General features: G+C 36.2%; 1 protein-coding gene across 1 annotated transcript in view; it reads right to left on the bottom strand.

Moving 5' to 3' along the window:
* Nucleotides 1–20413, bottom strand: part of Atad5 (ATPase family AAA domain containing 5) — a 59380-nt gene that overhangs the window by 34134 nt on the left and 4833 nt on the right. The window contains exons 2-6 of the mRNA XM_026388900.2: nt 16938–18856; nt 15357–15465; nt 10857–11021; nt 8276–8399; nt 7061–7142 (exon numbers count right to left, since the gene is read on the bottom strand). Of these exons, the coding sequence (XP_026244685.2) occupies nt 7061–7142; nt 8276–8399; nt 10857–11021; nt 15357–15465; nt 16938–18856 (2399 nt within the window). The remainder of the gene's footprint in view (nt 1–7060; nt 7143–8275; nt 8400–10856; nt 11022–15356; nt 15466–16937; nt 18857–20413) is intronic.

The raw sequence follows: 20413 nt of genomic DNA, 5'->3' as shown, positions 1-20413 counted from the left end.
TCAAAGGGATATAGGAACCAAGCCAAGAGGCTCACATTGGCCAAATTAAAAACAATTTGAGCGGGCTGGGTATGTGGCTCAAGCGGTAGCACGCTAGCCCGGCATGCGTGAGGCCCGGGTTTGATCCTCAGCACCACATACAAATAAAGATGTTGTGTCCGCCGAAAACTAAAACAATAAATATTAAAATTCTCTCTCTCTCAAAACAAAAACAAAAACAAAAACCAATTTGAGCATGAAAATAAATAATATTAAAGGATATAGCCCACTGAATAAAACAGTAATGAGATAAGCAAATAAACAAACATAAGATGCAAAAGCAAACTACCACACAGCAAAAGAATGACTGCAAAGCAGAATCACCATTTTGTAGGCATCATAGTGTGATTAATTCAGAATTGGTTAAGACTAATAGCTGCAGGTATGATGAAAAATAATTATTGGCATTATTTTAGAATACTTGCTGACCAGGCATGATACCTGTCGTTCTAGCTACTCAGGAAGCTAAGGAAGGTTGATCAAATGTTTAAGGCCAGCCTGGACAAGTTAGCAATACCCTGTCTCAAAATAAAAAGTTTTAAAAGGGCTGGGTATGTAGCTCAGTGTTAAAAGCATTTGCCTTGCATGTGGAATACTGTTAAAAAATAAAAATACCCAGGCATGGTGGCATATACCTGTAATCCCAGCAACCCAGGAGGTTTTCAAGTTCAAGGCCAGGTTGGGCAATTTAGGGAGACCCTGTCCCAAAATAAAACATAAAAAAGGCTGGGGATGTAGTCAGAAAGTAACCCCAGGTTCAATCCTCAGTACCACAAAATAAACAAATAAAGCTTGTCTGTAAAATATTAAGTAATCCAAAAGGAAAGGGGGGAATTTAAGATGAAAAAGTCTGGCAGACACAAACAAACCCAACTGATCAAGGTTAACATTCCATCAGTGGGACAGGTGAACACAATCTGTTTGTTTGTTTGTTTGTTTATATCTGGTGCTGAGGATAAAACCAAGGGCATCACACCTATGAGGCAACTGCTTTACTACTAAGCTACAGCCCCAGCCCCTTACTTGCCTCTTTTTGTGATGCACTGAAAAGATCAGAGCACTAGTCTGTGTAATCCTGACAAGTGTATAAGATGAGTCTAATCATGAGGAAATCACATGAAACCAGGGTAAAGGTCATCATATATCATGTAAAATCTTCATTCCTTAATAAAAGCAGCCAAGGATATAGGAAATCTTGGTGAGGGGGCTATGGGAATCTTTGTAGTATTCTGGCAGCTTTTCCTAAACATAAGGTTTTTTAAATTTTTTTTGTAGTTGTACACAATAACTTTATTTTATTTATTTATTTATTTATTTTTATGTGGTGTTCAGGATCGAACCCAGGGCCTTTCACGTGCAAGGCGAACGCTCTACTGCTGAGTCATAACCCCAACCCCCTAAACATAAGTTTTTTTTTTTTTTTAAAGAGTGAGAGAGTAGAGAGAGAGAGAGAGAGAGAGAGAGAGAATTTTTTTTTTTTAATATTTATTTTTTAGTTCTCGGCGGACACAACATCTTTGTTGGTATGTGGTGCTGAGGATCGAACCCGGGCCGCACGCATGCCAGGCAAGCGTGCTACCGCTTGAGCCACATCCCCAGCCCCCATAAGTTTTTTTTCAACACAAATTATTTAAAAAATTTTTTTCATGGTACTCAGATTGATGAACATAAGAATAACTCTAAGAAATCAAAGTAGGGGGCTGGGGATGTGGCTCAAGCAGTAGCGCGCTCGCCTGGCATACGTGTGGCCCGGGTTCGATCCTCAGCACCACATACCAACAAAGATGTTGTGTCCGCTGAGAACTAAATAAAAATAAATATTAAAAATTCTCTCTCTCTCTCTCTCTCTCTCCTCTCTCACTCTCTCTTTAAAAAAAAAAAAAGAAATCAAAGTAAATAGTTCAAAATAAGAAAACTGATTCCTGAAAACAATTCCGTTAGGTAAAGCAAATGCAGATAAAATAACAGTATACTCAAGCAATTACTTTCCTCATTTCAGACTGTCCTTCAGCAAAAATTTTTTTTGTGGGAAGAGGGTATTGGGGATTGAACTCAGGGGCTTAAACATACTAGGCATACACTATACTGCAGACCTACTCAATACAGCCCTTTTTGTTTTCAGGTAGAGTCTTGTTAAATTTCTGAGGCTGACCTTGAACTTGCATCCTCCTGCCTCAGCTTCCCAAGTAGCTGGGATTATAGGAGAATAGCTGGGATTATAGGCCTATACCACCATGCTCCACACCCCAATTTTTTTTTTATTTTAAAAAGCACAGAATCAATCAAGATATTACAAAAGCAAAACAGACTGCTAGAGCTGATCTATAGTTTTTCAACCATAAGCTCTTCAAACCTCTAGCTGCTAATTCATTAACATCTCTATTTCCCCCCATCCATCGACATTTTCCTTTATTAATTTCCCTCCTTAACCTGTTTGGATTCCATGTTTCATCATTAAATACCACTCAACTATCTACTCAATGCAATAGCTCACTTTTTGTGGAGCAGCCATAGTCACAAAATTAGGCTCATAAATTGAATTCACAATATCAGCTCAAAGGGCCCCCAATAACATTTTTCTGTTCCACTTGATCTCCTACTCTACAAAGACTATTTCAAATCTTCGTTCTCTTTGAACTCAGTCCCTGCCTAGTCCTACACCTCACCTTCAACAAGCAATCTCATCTTACACTAGAGAGGAAACAACATATGATAGGTATTTCTTCATCTTCCAATGTAAAAAACACATAATCAGGAAACTCAGCAAATCTATCCTCTCTCTGTCATTTTTTTGTTTTTAGTTGTAAGTGGACACAATAACCTTTATTTTTTTTTAATGTGGTGCCAAGTGTCTCACACATGCTACACAAACACTACCACTAAGCTATAGCCATGCCCCAGCCCTGTCTCTCTCCTCTTAAAATAGGAAAGTTGCTCTCTATAACACAAGGCTTATTCCTCTAAAATAACTTGAAACTGACTCCATGTAATTGTCCCAACAAACCCTAAAGATTTCTCCTATATGCTCAGCTTCTCCTTAATCTTCTTCTGTGACTTTTAAACAAGATCAAACCTCTCATTAAATTAAAAAGTCCTGACCTGGCTCAGTGGTATACACTTCTAATTCCAGAAACTTGGAAGGCTGGGCAAGAGGATCTAAGTTTGAGGCCAACCTCAGCAACTTATCAAGGTCCCAAGCAATTTAGCGAGATGCTATCTCAAAATAAAAAGTCAAAAGGGCTGGGGAGGGGCTGAGGTTATGGCTCAGCGGTAGAGCACTTGCCTTGCTTGTGCAAGGCCCTGGTTTCGATCCTCAGCACCACATAAAAACATAAAAATAAAAAGTTATTGTATACAGCTACAAAAAAATAAATATTAAAAAAAAAGGGCTGGGGATATGGCTCAGTGGTTAAGCACCCCTGGGTTCAATCCTCAGTCACAAAACAAAAAACCCCACCATTTCAAAATATACATTAAAGGCCAAATGTGGTAGCACATGCCTATAATCCTAGTTACCTGAAAGGCAAGACAAGAGGATCACAAGTTCCAGATCAGCCTAGATAATTGAGACCTTATCTCTCTCTCTCTCTCTTTCTCTCTCTCTCACACACACACACACACACACACACACACACACACACACACACACTATTTTTTTAAAGGGCTAGAGGTATAGTTCAGGGGTAGGGCATTTGCCTAGCATGTGTGAGGCCCTGGGTTCTATCCCCAGAACTTAGAAAAAAAAACCCAGAATCTTTAAAAATTAAGAAATTAAATTAATTGAGTAGAGTAGGTTTTAGAGACCCTGCTGCCCAGGCCACTTGAAGCTGTGTCCTAGGTGGCAAAACAACCAGGGTACAGGTAGAGTGAATAGAGGGCTGGGAAGGGGCCACTCCTGTTGATATAGCCTTGTTCACACCTTTTCTAATAAACTGGGGCTGGGTTAAAAAAAACAGAAGAAGAAGAAATTGAGCCAGGCGCAGTGCTACACACCTGTAATCCCAATGGCTGGGGACGCTGAAGCAGGAGAATCACAAATTCAAAGCCAGCCTCAGCAATTTAGCAAGGCCCTAAGTAATTCAGCAAGACACTATCTCTAAATAAAATACAAAAAGGGCTGGGGATGTAGCTCAGTGGTTAAATGCCCCTGGGTTTAATCCCTGGTATCAAAAAGAAAAAAAAGAAGAAAAAGAAGAAATTAAGTGAATTGGCAGATTATAGGATATACAGGATAAAGATGAATTAATTATCTATAAAGAAATAAACAGTTCACAATAGCTAGACTACGGAACCAACCTAGATGCCCTTCAATAGATGAATGGATAAAAAAAATGTGGCATTTATACACAATGGATTATTACTCAGCACTAAAAAATGACAAAATCATGGCATTTGCAGGGAAATGGATGGCATTACAGCAGATTATGCTAAGTGAAGCTAGCCAATCCCTAAAAAACAAATGCCAAATGTCTTCTTTGATATAAGGAGGGCAACTAAGAACAGAGCAGGGAGGAAGAGCATGAGAAGAAGATTACCATTAAACAGGGACGAGAGGTGGGAGGGAAAGGGAGAGAGAAGGGAAATTGCATGGAAATGGAAGGAGACACTCATTGTTAAAAAAATTACATAAGAGGAAGTGAGGGGAAAGGGGAAAAAAAAAACAAGAGAGAGAAATGAATTACAGTAGATGGGGTAGAAAGAGAAGATGGGAGGGGAGGGGAGGGGAGGGGGGATAGTAGAGGATAGGAAGGGCAGCAGAATACAACAGACACTAGTATGGCAGTATGTAAAAACGTGGATGTGTAACCGATGTGATTCTGCAATCTGTATATGGGGTAAAAATGAGAGTTCATAATCTACTTGAATCAAATGTATGAAATATGATATGTCAAGAGCTTTGTAATGTTTTGAACAACTAATAATAATAAAAAAAAAAAGAAAAAAAAAAGAAACAAACAATCAGGAGCAATGGTGCACACCTGTAATCCCAGGGATTTCGGAGGCTGAGGCAGAAGTATCCTAAGTTCAAGGCCAACCTTGGCAACTTAGTGAGAGACCCTACCTCAAAATAAAAAACAAAAAGGGCTGGAAATGTAGCCCACTAGTAGAGTACCCCTGGGTTCAGTCCTCAATATCAAAAAATCTAAAATTAGAGAAATAAACAACTAGAAAATAAAAAATAGTACCATTTATGATGAAAATTAAAAAATAGTACCATTATGATGAAAATACAAAAATAGTATCATTTATAATAACATCAAATAATGAAATACTTAAGAGATCCATTTAACAAAATGTGTACAAAATTTCCACACTGAAAACTATAGCACACAATCAAAAGAAATTTCAAACTAAGAAAGATGTACTATGTGCCCAGATCAGATAATTCAATATCATTATCTCTAAATCAATTTTTTAAAGTTAACACAAATATTGGAGTCATGATATTCTGTTTTCTTTTCGTGTTTATTTATTTACTTGCATATTGGGAATTGAACCTAAGAGTACTCTACTACTAAACTACATCCCCAACACTTTTTTAAAAATATATTTTTAGTTGTATATGGACACAAGATCTTTATTTTTATTTGTTTATTTTTATGTGGTACTGAGGATCAAACCTAAGGTCCCATGCATCAGAGGTGAGTGCTCTACCACTGAGCTACAACCCCAGGCCCCCAGCCCTTTTTATTTTTTTAAATTTTAAGACAGGGTCTCGCTAATTTGTCTAAGCTGGCAAATTACAACTTGAATCTTTCATTCTATTCTCATTCTATTCTCTATGCAGTTGTTAGATTAATTCAGCAGGCACATTAAATTTCCAAAATCCAATTCTGCTTATATCCGTATTATGCTTAAAACCCTTTGGCTACTTCTTTTTGTTCTTAGTATAATCAAAATCCTTTTAGACTGCCTCCAAGATCCTATATTGGCTAGCACCCACCTCTCCAGCTTAATCTCATATTCTTCCCACCCTTGCTCTCTGTGTTCAAGTCACACTGGTATTATTTCAATCTTTGGAAACTCCCATGTTCCATCTAGCTACAAGTACTTTGACACAAATTGTTCTCTCTGGCTGGAACACTGTTCCTCCCACTGATGAACTCCTGATATTCCTTTAGATTTCAGTTCAGGTATCATATCCTGTACAAAGCCTTCCTTGATCAAACCAAACTTCCTTAATATAAACTCTAATAGCATTTTGTACCTCTCTTTAGCACAATGCCAATTTTTCATTTGTTGACCTAATATTTAATTATAGAAACAATCTTTTATTTAATTTTTTTAGAGAATTTTAATATTTATCTTTTTTTAGTTTTCGACAGACACAACATCTTTGTTTGTATGTGGTGCTGAGGGTCGAACCCTGGCCGCGCATGGCAGGCGAGCATGCTACCGCTTGAGCCACATCCCCAGCCCTAAACAATCTTTTATTTAGTCTATAATCTTCATGAGTACAGGGGGATTCTGTCTTCTTCCCCGGAATATACCTAGTGCCAAAAATACTGCATGGCACACAGTAGCTATATAAATATTTACAGAATGTTCATAATCACTCTTTTATATTTTTATATTTTATATTTTGTTTTGTTTATTTACTATTCTCATTTTATGTCTAGAGATGACCACAAAGCATTTGTAAATAATCAGGATCACAGCAGTGGTAGCACTGTCAGGAGTGTCATCTTTTTCGGGGTTGGAGGTAGGGTACTAGGGATTGAACCCAGGGGCAATTTACCACTGAGTCACATCCCCAGCAGTTTTTATGTTTTATTTTGAGACAGGGTCTTGCTAAGTTGCTGAGGCTGGTTTTGAAGTCACGATCCCCCGCTTCAGCCTCCCAAGCAGCTAGGATTACACACATGTGCTACTGCCGGACTCCGCTCTAGTGTCACCTTTTAAAATGGACTTAGTAAAGCTCCAAATGATAATATGCATGCTTTCTCACCAAAATAAATGAATAAATACAAAATGTATTCCATAAAATATTTTGGTATTTTAAAACTTACATTGGACTTACCTGCTCTCTTCCAAACCAACGTCAGGATCAGCTGTTTTGGGAACCTTTCTGGCAATAAATAAAGGGGCAACTTTCATTTTTCCTTAAAAAAAATAATAATAACTTCAGTTAGTATCAATGCTTATAATCTCCACTTACTTTCCGCTACTTTCAAAATTATATCTTTTTAGAATTCTAAAAATTAAAAAACAAATTCCCCCTGGTACTGAGGGGTGCTCTACCACTGAGGTGCATCCCAAACCCTTGTTATTTTTTACTGAGACAGGGTCTCACTAAATTGCCCAGGCTGGCCTCAAACATGTGATCCTCCTTCATCAACCTTCCAAGTAGCTGGGATTATAGGTGTGTGTCACCACGCCTGGTTAATTATAAAATTTCTATATAATGATCTATTCCTTCAACATGGCAATATAGGAATCTCCTTGGAAGCTTTTATTTGTAACTAAAGATTCCCACAACCTACCTCTAGAGATTCTTGTTCAATATAAATAGGAAAAGATCTAAAGCATTAATAAAAGTTTTGATTTAACCAGATAATTTTTAAAAAAATATTTTTACTTGCTGATGGACACAGTACCTTCATTTTATTTATTTATTTATTTTTTATGTGGTGCTGAGGTTCCTCACACATACTAGGCAAGTGCTGTTCCACTCAGTTACAACCCCAGCCCTTAACCAGATAATTTTGATGATCAGTTAAGTTTGGGAAACACTAACTTAAATAAATAAATATAATAGAGATGCAGTAAGTTAAAATATACTCACAGACAAACTTAAAATTGTGAACAAAGCTGGGCACAGTGGCGCACACTTGTAATCCCAGCTCCTTGGGGAAGCTGAGGCAGAATAGTGAGTTCAAAGTTAGCCTCAGCAACTCAGAGAGGCCCTAAGCAACTCAGCCAGATCCTGTCTTTAACACACACAAAAAAAAGAAAAAAAAAAAAAAACCTGGGGATGTGGCTCAGTGGTTGAGTGCCCCTGGGTTCAATCCCTGGTATCAAACAAACAAAGAAAAAAAAGTGAAAAAAAAAATATGACTATTTTCCTTCTGAAAGACTCTTCACTATATCAAAATTTTGCTTATTAAAAAGGAAATAATAATATAATTAAAATTATCCATTTTACAAAAGAGACTAAATTTCCATCGTGAGTACAGTCAGAATTATCTCCCCAAAGGTTCTACTATTCATTATAAATGGTGTTAAATCTGATTACCAGGTACATTTTTAGGAGACTTGTCAAGCTTTTTTCCTAGCACATCGTTCAAACACTGAAGTTTCTTCTGATTTTTCTCTGATGTCTTTAAAGAAGTAGGACTTGAATCTATTATTATAACATCCTAAGATAAAATAAGAAAAAAAATTAAATACAGTATTTCTCCTTACAGGGGATATATATTCCAATAATTCCAGTGGATGCCTAAAATCTCAAATAGTTCAACCCTACATATACTAGGTTTCTTTTTTATACATACTTATCACATACTGTTGCTGTTATTTTTGTAGCTTGAGATATGAGAGCAAAGCTAGAATGAATTTCTTTTTACTTCTTCATAATTTTCAGATAAAAAATTCCTTCTTATTTTTACCTTTTCACTTAAAATAAAAGCTTGGCTCTTTTTTGACATATTCAATTGCTAGCCTCCCTACTCTTGCACTTTGGGGCCATTATTAAATAAAATAAGGGTACTTGAACACAAGTACTACAATACTGCTTCAGATGATCTGATAACTGAAATGACTACTAGGGGCTGGGGATGTGGCTCAAGCGGTAGCGCGCTCGCCTGGCATGCGCGCGGCCTGGGTTCGATCCTCAGCACCACATACCAACAAAGATGTTGTGTCCGCCGAGAACTAAAAAATGAATATTAAAAATTCTCTCTCTCTATCTCTCTCTCTCCTCTCTCACTCTCTCTCTAAAAAAAAAAATGAAATGACTACTAAATGATTAATGGGCAAGTGGTATGTAGAACATGGATATACTGATCTGCACTGTCCTAGATCAGACAGAGTGGAACAGCACAAAATTTCATTAAGCCACTCAGACCCTAATTGCTTATTTCTGGAATTTTTTATTTATTATTTCCAGACCATGATTGATCATAGGCAACTGAAATCGTTGAAAGCAAACACAGGTAAGGGAGCTATTATAAATCATACAACCAATGTCATTAAAATATACAAAAGGGCTGGGGATGTGGCTCAAGCGGTAGCGCGCTCGCCTGGCATGCGTGCGGCCCGGGTTTGATCCTCAGTACCACATATAAACAAAGATGTTGTATCCGCCGAAAACTAAAAAATAAATATTAAAATTCTCTCTCTCTCTCTTTAAAAAAAATATATATATACAAAAGGTTATAGTGATAGAAACCATAGATCTGGCAATTAAATTAGCAGCTCCATGTATCTCCTACCGGACATTATTTGATTGAAAAGAAAAAACATGATAGAATGATAGGAGTATATGTTTACATCATACAACTTTATATGAGAGCAAATAGTAGTTTTAATATGACCATGGGACTTCATTTTAAAAGAAGCCACTTTTCCAAAAAAGAAGGATCAATATGGCCAAGCTATAAAAATTCTAGCCATATCCTTTTTAGAACTATACATCCTAGAAATTAATACGAAGTTTGTTATTTTCCTGTGGTCAGCATATATTTATTGAACACCTACTATATGTGAGTTCATATAGGAGGCTCTGGGAATACACAGACAAATAATACTCAATTGTCTGCTTTAAATGTTACAAAAAGGATTAGGAGAGAGAGAACTAGTACATGAGTAGATAATTTAGCTCTAACTTAGGGTGTTGAGGGCAGTATCTGCTAAAGTACAAAAACCCATGAAAATAAAATACATATAGGAAAGGAAGCTATTTGTCTCAAAAGCATCAGCACAGCTTTCAAGGAAAGGTGGTAGAATTTACATAGTATTATTTATAATAGCCAGAAAGAAACAACCCAAATGTCCCCCAAATGGTGAATGAGTAAATAAAATATAGTATAAACACGGGGAAATTATTTGGCAATAAAAAGGAACACTTAGGCTACAACATGGATGAATCTTTCTAACATATACTAATGAAAGAATCTGAACAAATAGGACCACATGTTATATGATACTATTTTCATGAAATGTTTTGAATAGGCAAGTTCATAGAAATAGAAAGCAGATTAGTATTGGCAAGGGCGGGGAAATGAGAGGATTAGGAATTGACAGCAAAGAGAGACTGGATGTCTTTTAAGGGTAATAAAAGTGCTCTAAAATTGATTATTATGAATGTATAACTGTGAATATCCTATAAGCCACTGAATTACACACTTTAAATGGTGAATTATATGGTATGTGAATTAATCTCAATAAGCTTTATTTTAAAAAAAAGAGAAGATAGTGTCACTTTAGCATAATCTTTAAGGCTGAGCAAGAAATCTCAGGTAGAAAAGAATACTTGGAATATGTATCTCAAGATGAGAAAAACACAATGAAATCAGTGAAAATTGTACCACTTGAGGAAGAAATGAATAATTTAGTGTGACTACAGTAAAGAACTGTTTCGAAAAACGGGAAGAGCTGGTTCAGGTATGGAAGATTTTCAGTTGACTTGAGAAAGATTCAGGTTGTATTTTGTAAGCAAAAGAAAGCCAAAGGCTTCTAAAGCAAAACTGAAAAGGATATTCTGTCTTCCACTTCAAGGCTATCATATAATGCTACCTATGACCTTATAAAGTTTCTTTCTCTCACTCCAAGCAAAATAGGACAGAATTAATACTATAGATACTTATAGTACTTACTTCTGTTTTTGGTGGTTTCTCTCCTTCAGGAAGCCTCTGATGTCTAGAGGATCGCCTTAAAGGTATCACTGTTTCTTCAGTAGCCTTTGACCTACAGATGTGTAAAGCTTTTGCTTTTTCGATCAATTGTTTTGCTTTTGATATATTTTTTTGAGTTTTGCTTGCCTAGACAAAAATTTGAAATATTAATTTAGCCATGGCAAATATTTTATATTTAATAGAAAAAAAGTATATAATAATAGGAAAATATAATTGTAAATCAAATAACCAAGAAAGAAATGGTTATCACATCTTACTAGGAACCTTAAAATGAAATGTATGTAGTTATGATTAGTTTACTTTTCCTATTTGAAATTATCTTGATAAATATTTGCTTGTAGGCAAAACACCTAGAAGCATGTCTGTAATATAGATTAGGATTGATGGTTATTTTCTCATCATCTTCATGGCAATATATTCCTTTATTTTAGTCACCAAAATCAGGTAAAATAGTTTCCAAATACAAATAGTCACTCAGTCTACTGTATGCAAAGCTCTGAATTGGATACCATAAAAGAAAAAAACATAGTACATGAACCTTGACCTCTAGAAACTTTTATATGGCAGGGAAGAAAGTAAAAACATACTGGCAATAACATAGTATATGCTATTGTGTGTATGTATATATCTTATATATACAGAGAAAACAAGAAACACAGAAAGACAGACTGGGAGAATGATACATACTAAAAAATAGTATACATAAAAAAATAAGCCACAGGAGTTTAGGAGCAGAGAGTATTTTAGGCTGGATCCTTTGGAGTGAGGCTGAAAAGGTATTATGATATGTAAAATGGTACTAGCCAAGAATAACATCTGTCTTTCAAACGTGGCTCTGCCATTGATGTATAATGTGACCTTGTACATTCAAATATTATCTTCCAGAGAATGTGCTTCTCCATTCCGAATTCCTTGAATCTTTACATTGGGATTAAAAACATATACAAGCCAGGCACAGTGATGCACACCTGTAATCCCAGCAACATGAAGGATTGAGGGAGGAGGACTACAAGTTCAAGACTAACTTCAGCAATTTAGCAAGGTCTTAATCATTTAGCCAGACCCTGTTTCAAAATAAAAATAAAAAGTGGGTGGGGGACAGGAGTGGATGGTGCATGCCTATTATCCCAGCGGCTCAGGAGGCTGAGACAAGATGATATTGAGTTCAAAGCCAACCCCACAATTTAGCGAGGCCCTAAACAACTCAGTGAGCTCCTGTCTCAAAAAATAAAAAGAGATGGGGATATGGCTCAGTGGTTAAGCAAACCTGGGTTTAATTCCCAGTACCCAAAACAAACAAACAAATCGTATATATAGCAAAATGCCAAAGAGTTGACTTTATGTGATTCCTTTAAAAAGAATATATCAAGGGCCAGGGATATAGCTCACTTGGTAGAGTGCTTGCCTCACATGCACAAGGTCCTGGAATTCAATCCCCCCCCCCCCCGAATATATCTAATCACAGAAGAATAAAGTTTAAGGAAAGAGGCTGGGGTTGTGGCTCAGCGGTAGAGCACTCGCCTAGCTTGTGTGAGGCCCTGGGTTCGATCCTCAGCACCACATAAAAATAAATAAATAAACAAAGATTTTTTTTAAAGTTTAAGGAAAATTTAACTATTAGTATTACTAGATGGATAAACACCAAGCTTTTAGTGCTCTTAGGAAAACCAGTTTACTATTTATTTTCATAGAAACATGATACATTTCTCCCAGAAAATTATTAAGATTTTTCTCCTAAAGCTAGGACACAAACAGTAATAAGGCTTCTGAGAAAAATCAGTCCTCTGTTAAGAGGTTCATTGACAGACTATGAAATAAAATAATTGATCCAGACCCAATTTGGACACATTCATTTTTAAGATTTGTCTTGCTGGATTTACTGAATCCCAATTCTAAGAAATACATAGGACAAACCAACGCACAGTACTTCCAAAATTAAAGTTGGAAGTTGTCCTTTAGAATTAAATAAAAAAGATGATGTATGCAATAAAGTTGATTTCAGACTTTTAACCGTCAGCTGTGGTACAATCAGCTGGCATCTAGGGTGCTTTCCAACAGGGTAAGGATCATCTAACTACTTACAGTTATTATACCATCATTGGGCTGATAATTTTGTTGTGGAGAGCTGTGCTATGCATTTATTACAGAATGTTTAGCAGCAATCCTGGTCTCTCTAAGAAACCAGTTGCACTCCCACTCCTCTAGTGATGCCAACCAAAAATGTGCACAAACATTGCTAAATATCAATCATAGGGAGGAAAAAAGTCACTTCCCTTGAAAAACAATTCCTCTAAAGAAATAGGTAGGAGATATATATAGATGTGTGTGTGTGTGTGTGCGCGTGCGCGCGCGCACACCCCCCCCCCCCCCACATATGAACAGTATAGTTGCTTCTGCAAAAAAGCTGCTTGTCCCCACTATGGGAGAATTGGATTGTCTTCAGAGTGAATCGATGTGCGCATGTTCCAGAAAAGCCACCAAGTAATTCTGATATAATCCTTGAGTCAAAACTACTACAGCTAGGAGCTGAGGCTACAGCTCAGTGGCACAGTGGTTGCCTTAGCACATGTGAGGCTCTGGATTTAATCCTTAGCACCATATAATAATAAATAAAGACATTTTGTCCATCTACAAGTACACAATATAAAGAAGAAGAATCTTTTAAAAACTGCTACAAAAGCTTGCTATCTCTTGGTTTTATTTAACAACTGTCATTTTTGATTGCTTATCACATTGTAGGCATTGTGCTTAGTACCCACATTATTAATCTCATAAAGTAAATATTATTTTTTAAAATATTTTTTGTCCTCTGCTACTTCTTTTTTATTTATTTATTTATATATATTTATTTTTTAGTTTTTGGCAGACACAACATCTCTGTTTGTATGTGGTACTGAGGATCGAACCCGGGCCGCACGCATGCCAGGCGAGCGTGCTACCGCTTGAGCCACATCCCCAGCCCCAAAAGTAAATATTATTTAACCTTATAGTATAGATGAAGAAACTTGTTAGTTCATGAAATGAGGAAACTCCAGCACCACACACACACACATACACACAAAATCTAAGCACAGAAGAATAAAGTTTAAGGAAAATTTAACTATTAGTATAAAGGCATTTATACTAATAGGTATACAATCCAATTCTCTCATAGTGGGGACAGACAAGCAGCTTTATTCTACAGAAGCAACTAAACCGTGTGTGTGTGTGTGTGTGTGTATCTCCTACCTATTTCTTTAGAGGAATTGTTTTTCAAGGGAGGTGATTTTTCTCCTCTCTGCAATTGATATTTAGCAATATTTGTGGACATTTTTGGTTGTCATCACTAGAGGAGTAGGATTGCAACTGGTTTCTTAGAGGTAGAGACCAGGGTTACTGCTAAATATCCTATAATAAATGCATAGCATAGCTCTCCACAACAAAATTATCCAGCCCAAATATCTAGGTTGAGGAACCATGTTTCAAAAAATCTAAATTAGGGCTGGGGATGTGGTTCAAGCGGTAGCGCTCTCGCCTGGCATGCATGCGGCCCGGGTTCGATCCTCAGAACCACATACAAAGATGTTGTGTCCGCCAAAAACTAAAAAATAAATATTAAAATTCTCTCTCTCTCTAAAAAAAAAAATCTAAATTATAGATATAAAATAGAAATACAGTTATGACCTATAGGTATGATTTAATGCATCCTATGTAGAAATCCTAACCTTCAGTGTGATAATATTAGGAGGTAGGGCCTTTGAGAGGTAATTTGGTTATAAGGATAAAGCCCTCTCTTGGCTTGCTCTCTGCCATTTGAGGAAGATGGCAGCGCGTTACACATAAGGTACTAGGTCTCTGCTGGGACCTTGATCTTGGACATCCCAGTTCCCAGAACTGTGAGAAATAAATTTCTGTTGGTTAAGCCCTAAAGTATATGTAATTTTGTGGCAACAGCACAAACGTAGATATGCAACCACAGGGAAAATAACTGGAATGTAAGTCAATAGGAAAGTATTTTCTAAGGAAATTATACTTTCTTTCTCAACTGCTTTCATCTCACAATAAGAGTTTTTAATATCTTAAAGCATTATCTAGAGGAATGGGATAATAGTGAAAAATAATACAAGGTCATAATTAACCAATGTATGAAATATGAATCTTTTGGCTTATTACCTCCACAGTACTTAGTACCATGGGTTTTTTGCTTTTTTTTTTTTTTTTTTAAGAAAATAAGAGCCAAGTGTGGAGGTGCACAGCTGTAAACCCAGCAACTCAGGAGGCTGATGCAAATTCAAGGCCTGCCTGAACAATCTATCTCAAAATAAAATTAAAAGGATTGGGAATAGATAGCACAGTGGCAGAGCCCCTACCCAAGGATTCAAACCCCAGTACCACAAAATTATAAATAAATAAATAAATAAGTATAAATAGAACATAAAAAGGAAACAGTTATCATTTATAGGACTCCAATATTTTAATTACCTTTCTATTTTGAGAAGTAAAATCTCCACCAGTTGCCTCTGATTTCTTAGACTTTTTATTATATTTTTTCTTAGATTTTTTGGGAGTACTAATTCTGGTAAATTTCATTCTGAAAAAAAGATGAAGTATTTAGAAACTCTTTTCATGACTATAACGTGTAAAATTCTCAGTTAAATATAGAAATAAACCAAGTAACACTCCAATTTCTGGACTTAATTATAATAAGACAGAAGGAAAAAAAAAACAATTCTTAACAATTTGATTCAAAAGTAGTCAAACTTGCTGGGTATGGTGACACACACATGTAATCCAGTAACAGGGGAGGCTGAGACAGGAGGATTGCAAGTTCAAGATGAGTCTCAGTAACTTAGCAAGGACCTAAGCAACTTAGGAAGACCCTGTCTCAAAAAAATTAAAAGGGTTGAGGATATAGCTCAGTGGTAAAGCAGTCCTGGATTCAATCCCAGGTACCTAACAATCATAATCATAATAAAAACCATAATCATAATTTTTTTGGGGGAAGCCAAAATTTACTATTTGTTAATTCCTTTAGAAATAATAAGCCTTGGGGCTGGGGATGTGGCTCAAGTGGTAGGGTGCTCGCCTAGCATGCATGAGGCACTGGGTTCGATTCTCAGCACCACATAAAAACAAAATAAAGGTATTGTGTCCACCAAAAAAAAAAAAAAAAAGATATTAAAAAAAAAAAAAAAAAAGAAATAATAAGCCTTAGGCCAGGTATGGTGGTGCTCTCCCATATTTCTAGTGGCTCAGGAGGCTAAGGCAGGATGATCACAAGTTCAAAGCCAGCCTCAACAACTTAGCAAGGCCCTAGCAACTTATTGAGATCCTGTCTCAAAATAAAAAGGGCTGAGACTGTAGCTCAGTGGCAAAGCACTCTTGGGTACGAAAAAAAAAAAATTATCCTCTAGGATCATTCTTAAATTTATCCAGAAGCAGCATGCAAGTATATACTTCTTCACAAATGTGTCCGTTTATTCAAGAAGTTAATACTCCATGATTTATTTTTAATCTCATTTGCTAAATGAACAGAAGACATATTTGAAGCATAGTTTTTCAGGGATTATCAACTATGACAATTAAGAGTTTAAAACTCATCTAAAATACATCTAGAACTTTTCTGAAATTATGACTGATTATAAATTACATGTGAGAAACAAAAAGCATTTTGAAATCCTTTTCGCCTTCTTACAAATCAGCTGTGTTCTAGAAAAAATAATGCTCTAATACAGGAAAGGAGAGGGAATGGGAAAGAAAGTAAAATGAATTAGATATAAATTTTCTATGTTCATATATGAATACACAATCAGTGTAACTCCACAGTCATGTACAACCACAAAAATGGGAAGTTATACTCCATATAAGCATGATATATCAAAATACATTCTACTGTCATGTATAACTAAAAAGAAATATATATATCTGTCCATATCTCCCTAAGGGATGACAGGTCAAAGGAAAAAAGAAAGAAAAAAGAATGCCCTCCAACATATGTAGTATTTTCATTCCCAAATAATGCATGCAGAATATTAGAACTTTGGAATAAAAACAAAACTTTACCTAATAGGGCTCTCTGAATCAGAGGGTACTGTTAGTAATTCTGCTGTGTATAGGCTATGCTTTTCTGATACACTGGCTGTTTTGGGAGTAGAAAACTTTACTGGACTATTGTCTTGTACATCTTCATAATCAGGACCTCTAATGGTAGTAGGTGTGCTGCTATTTCTTATAGATCGTCTGGATGATTTAGGTGTGGAAACATTTACCAATCTGTCTTCAGGTTCAGCTTTAGGATATATAATCTTTTCTTTAATTGATGTGCTGGTTTTTCTTGATGATTTATTCTTGTCACACAGAGAAGAAATCATTAGAGGGTCATCATTTGCTATACCTTCACAAACAAGATTTTCACTGTTAAGTAATGTAGTGCTTTTGAAATTTTCTGATTTCTTTTGTCTTAAACTCATTCTAAGTCTATTCTGATTTTGTTTACTTCTTAAGGAAAGAATTGTTTCTTTCTTTTGATTATTTTCTTTTTGGTTTTCACCTGTAGTAGCCCCAGTATCTAATGTTTCCTTATTCTTTTTCTTTAGCATTTTACTTTTCTCCATAGGAAAACTTCTTCTATCACTGTGTGACTGTGAACTACCATTTGAAACCATTTGAATATTAGGATTTTCCATGATTTTCTTAGAATTATTATCTTGTCCTTCTTCATTTAAATATTTTTCATTGAGGTCTTTCTGCTTATCTGAAGACTTTTTGACACCATTTTTAATTGCATCTGATGCTGGCTGCCTAAATGCTTTCATAAACTGCTGCCTTTCTTCTAGGGTACACTTTGGTTTCACAGCTTCAGAACTTCCAGCTTCCAACACAGCCAATTCTAATTCTTCCTCCTGTATAACAACATTAGATTTTCTTTTCTGAACTGTCTGTTCATTCTCAGGATCGGAAAGACTATTTTCCATCTCAAATTTCTTTTGTTTCAAGAAAATTGGGGGTATTTTCTTTGTCCTTTTTGGAGGAATGGGGTGAACTTGTGCAAGGACAGTAACTGTCTTAAAGCGCATCAGCTGAGATATCTCACAGTTTTCTGATTCACTTATATAACCACTTGGGCCTATTTCCTCAACAGTTTCAGAAGGTAAACAAATTGACATTGTTGAGTCTGGTATCTGTTCCACTTTATTTTCCTTGTGACTTTTTAAAAATTCTTCATATGAGACAGTTATCGTACAATCATTTAAATGGGCTGTTTCAGTAACATGATCACTAGAGTTTGCATCATTTGTAGTACTCTCAATTTCATTAGTTAGGGAAGATACTATCTCTTTGCTGTCTTTATCACTATTTTGAAGCAGATTTAGTTCTTCTGCCAAGGGTAAACTTTCAGATAGATCTATTACATCTCTGTATTTCCTTTTTCCTAACCTTTTACAATCACCTTTTGTCATCCTTTGTTTAGGATTCACTTTCTTAGAATTTTTCTTGAAAGTCATAGCATTTGACTGTCTTTCAACATCATGAATGCTTTCTACAAGAACCTCCACATGTTTATTGTAAAGTAAAACAGAAGCACTATTTTCCACAAAATCATTATTTAAACTACAGTCTTCTTTGCTATCATCACTATTAATTTCAATTGGAGATTCATTCTCAGTTTTTATATTATTTAGCTGTTGAGATAAATTAACCCTCTTTACTTTCTTCTTAAATACTGTATTTGAGAATGTGTCCAAAGGTTTTTTACAATCTTTGTTATTGTCAACAGGCAATGGTGCAGATGACTTTATCTTACACTCTTTCACTGAGTGTGTCTTCTCATTTGTGGGTGAAGTCTTTCTAAAATAATCCATAATATTACTAGATTTTGGTGGAGAGAAAACTCTGTCTCCAGTCTTCCCTATCGGTGATAAATATTTTGTAATTGTTTTACAGGAAGATCGGTCATCATCTTTTCGTCGCTTCTTGCATGGCTGGCAATTTAAAACAAGAAAAAAGTATTTATTTAAAGCAAAATAAAACAAAGTGTAACTTTTAAACATGTCTCTAACATTTTAAGAAACTGAAGCCAGGTGTGGTAGTACATGCCCTGTCACCCCAGCAAATGGGAAGGCTGAGGCAGTTGAGTTGCAAGGTCAAGGTCAGGCTCAACAACTTAGTGAGGCCCTACGCAACACAGCAAGACACTGTCTCAAAATAAAAAACAAAAAGGACTGGAGATGTAGCTCAGTGATGCAGCACCCTGGGTTCAATCCCAAGTACCAAAAAAAAAAAAAAAAGAAAAAAAGAAAAGAAAAAGAAAGAAAGAAATTGGATTAATGGGTTTGGTAGCACAGGCCTATAATCCCAGCTAAACAGGATGATGAAACAGGAGGATTGCAAATTCAAGGCCAGCCTGGACAATTTTGCAAGACCCTGCTTTAACAATTAAAAACAAAAACAAAAACAAAGGCTGGACATGGTGGTACATGCCTGGAATCCCAGATACTCAGGAGACTTGAGATAGAAGGAGGCTAAAACAGAAGGATCACAAATTATAGGCCAATCTTAGAAACTTAGTGAGATCCCACCCCAAAATAAAACCAGGTACAGTGACATTTGCTTGTAATCCTAGCTATTCAAGACGCTGAGGCAGAGGGATTGTAAATTTGAGGGCAGCCTCCGCAACTGAGCAAGACATTGTCTCAAAGTAAAAAATAAAAAAGGATGGAGATGTAGCTCAGTGGTAAAGTGACCCTCAATTAATACCAGTAACACAAAAAACAATAATAATAAAATTAAATTTAAAAAGGGACCACACACCTGTAATCCCAACAACTCAAGAGACTTAGGCAGGAAGAATGCAAGTTCAAGACCAGCCTCAGCAACTTAGTGAGGCCCTAAGTAGCTTAGTGAGATCCTGCCTCAAAAATAAAAAATAAAATGGGCTAGGAATGTAGCTTAGTGGTAAAGTGCCTCTGGGTTCAACTGCTAGTCCCCTCCAACACCTCCCCAAAAAAGGATGGGAGTAGGGAAAGAGGTGTAATCCAGTAGTAGAACACCCGGGTTCAATTCCAAGTACTAAAAGATAAAGGAAAAATAAAATAAAATTGGACCAAAACTGAGTGTGGTGGCACATGGCTATAATCCTGGCTACTCAGGGGGCTGAGGAAGGAGGATCACAAATTAGAGGCCAATCTAGGCAATTTAGCAAGACCCTGTCTCAACACAAAAAGGGCTAGAGAGGTAGCTCAGTGGTATATAGCCCTGAGTTTAATCCTTAATACCATAAAAGTAAAGGAGAAATTGGATTGTGCATGGGGGGGCTCCTTTAGATGCAAAATATGATATATTAGAAAGAAACAAGCTTTATTCATTTATTTATTTATTTTTGGTAAATAAATGAACCCAGGGCATGCAATCACTGAGCCACATTCTCAACTCTTCATATTTTAATTAGAGATAGGATCTCTCCCTAAGAGGCTTAGGGCCTCACTAAATTGCTAAGTCTGGTTCCAAACTCACAATCTTCTTGCCTAGGCCTCCAAGCC

The sequence above is a fragment of the Urocitellus parryii genome, chromosome 7 (assembly GCF_045843805.1).
Source record: "Urocitellus parryii isolate mUroPar1 chromosome 7, mUroPar1.hap1, whole genome shotgun sequence".
Taxonomy (NCBI): Eukaryota; Metazoa; Chordata; class Mammalia; order Rodentia; family Sciuridae; genus Urocitellus; species Urocitellus parryii.
Note: the sequence above shows the minus strand (reverse complement) of the source record. Positions and strands in the feature narration are given on the sequence as shown.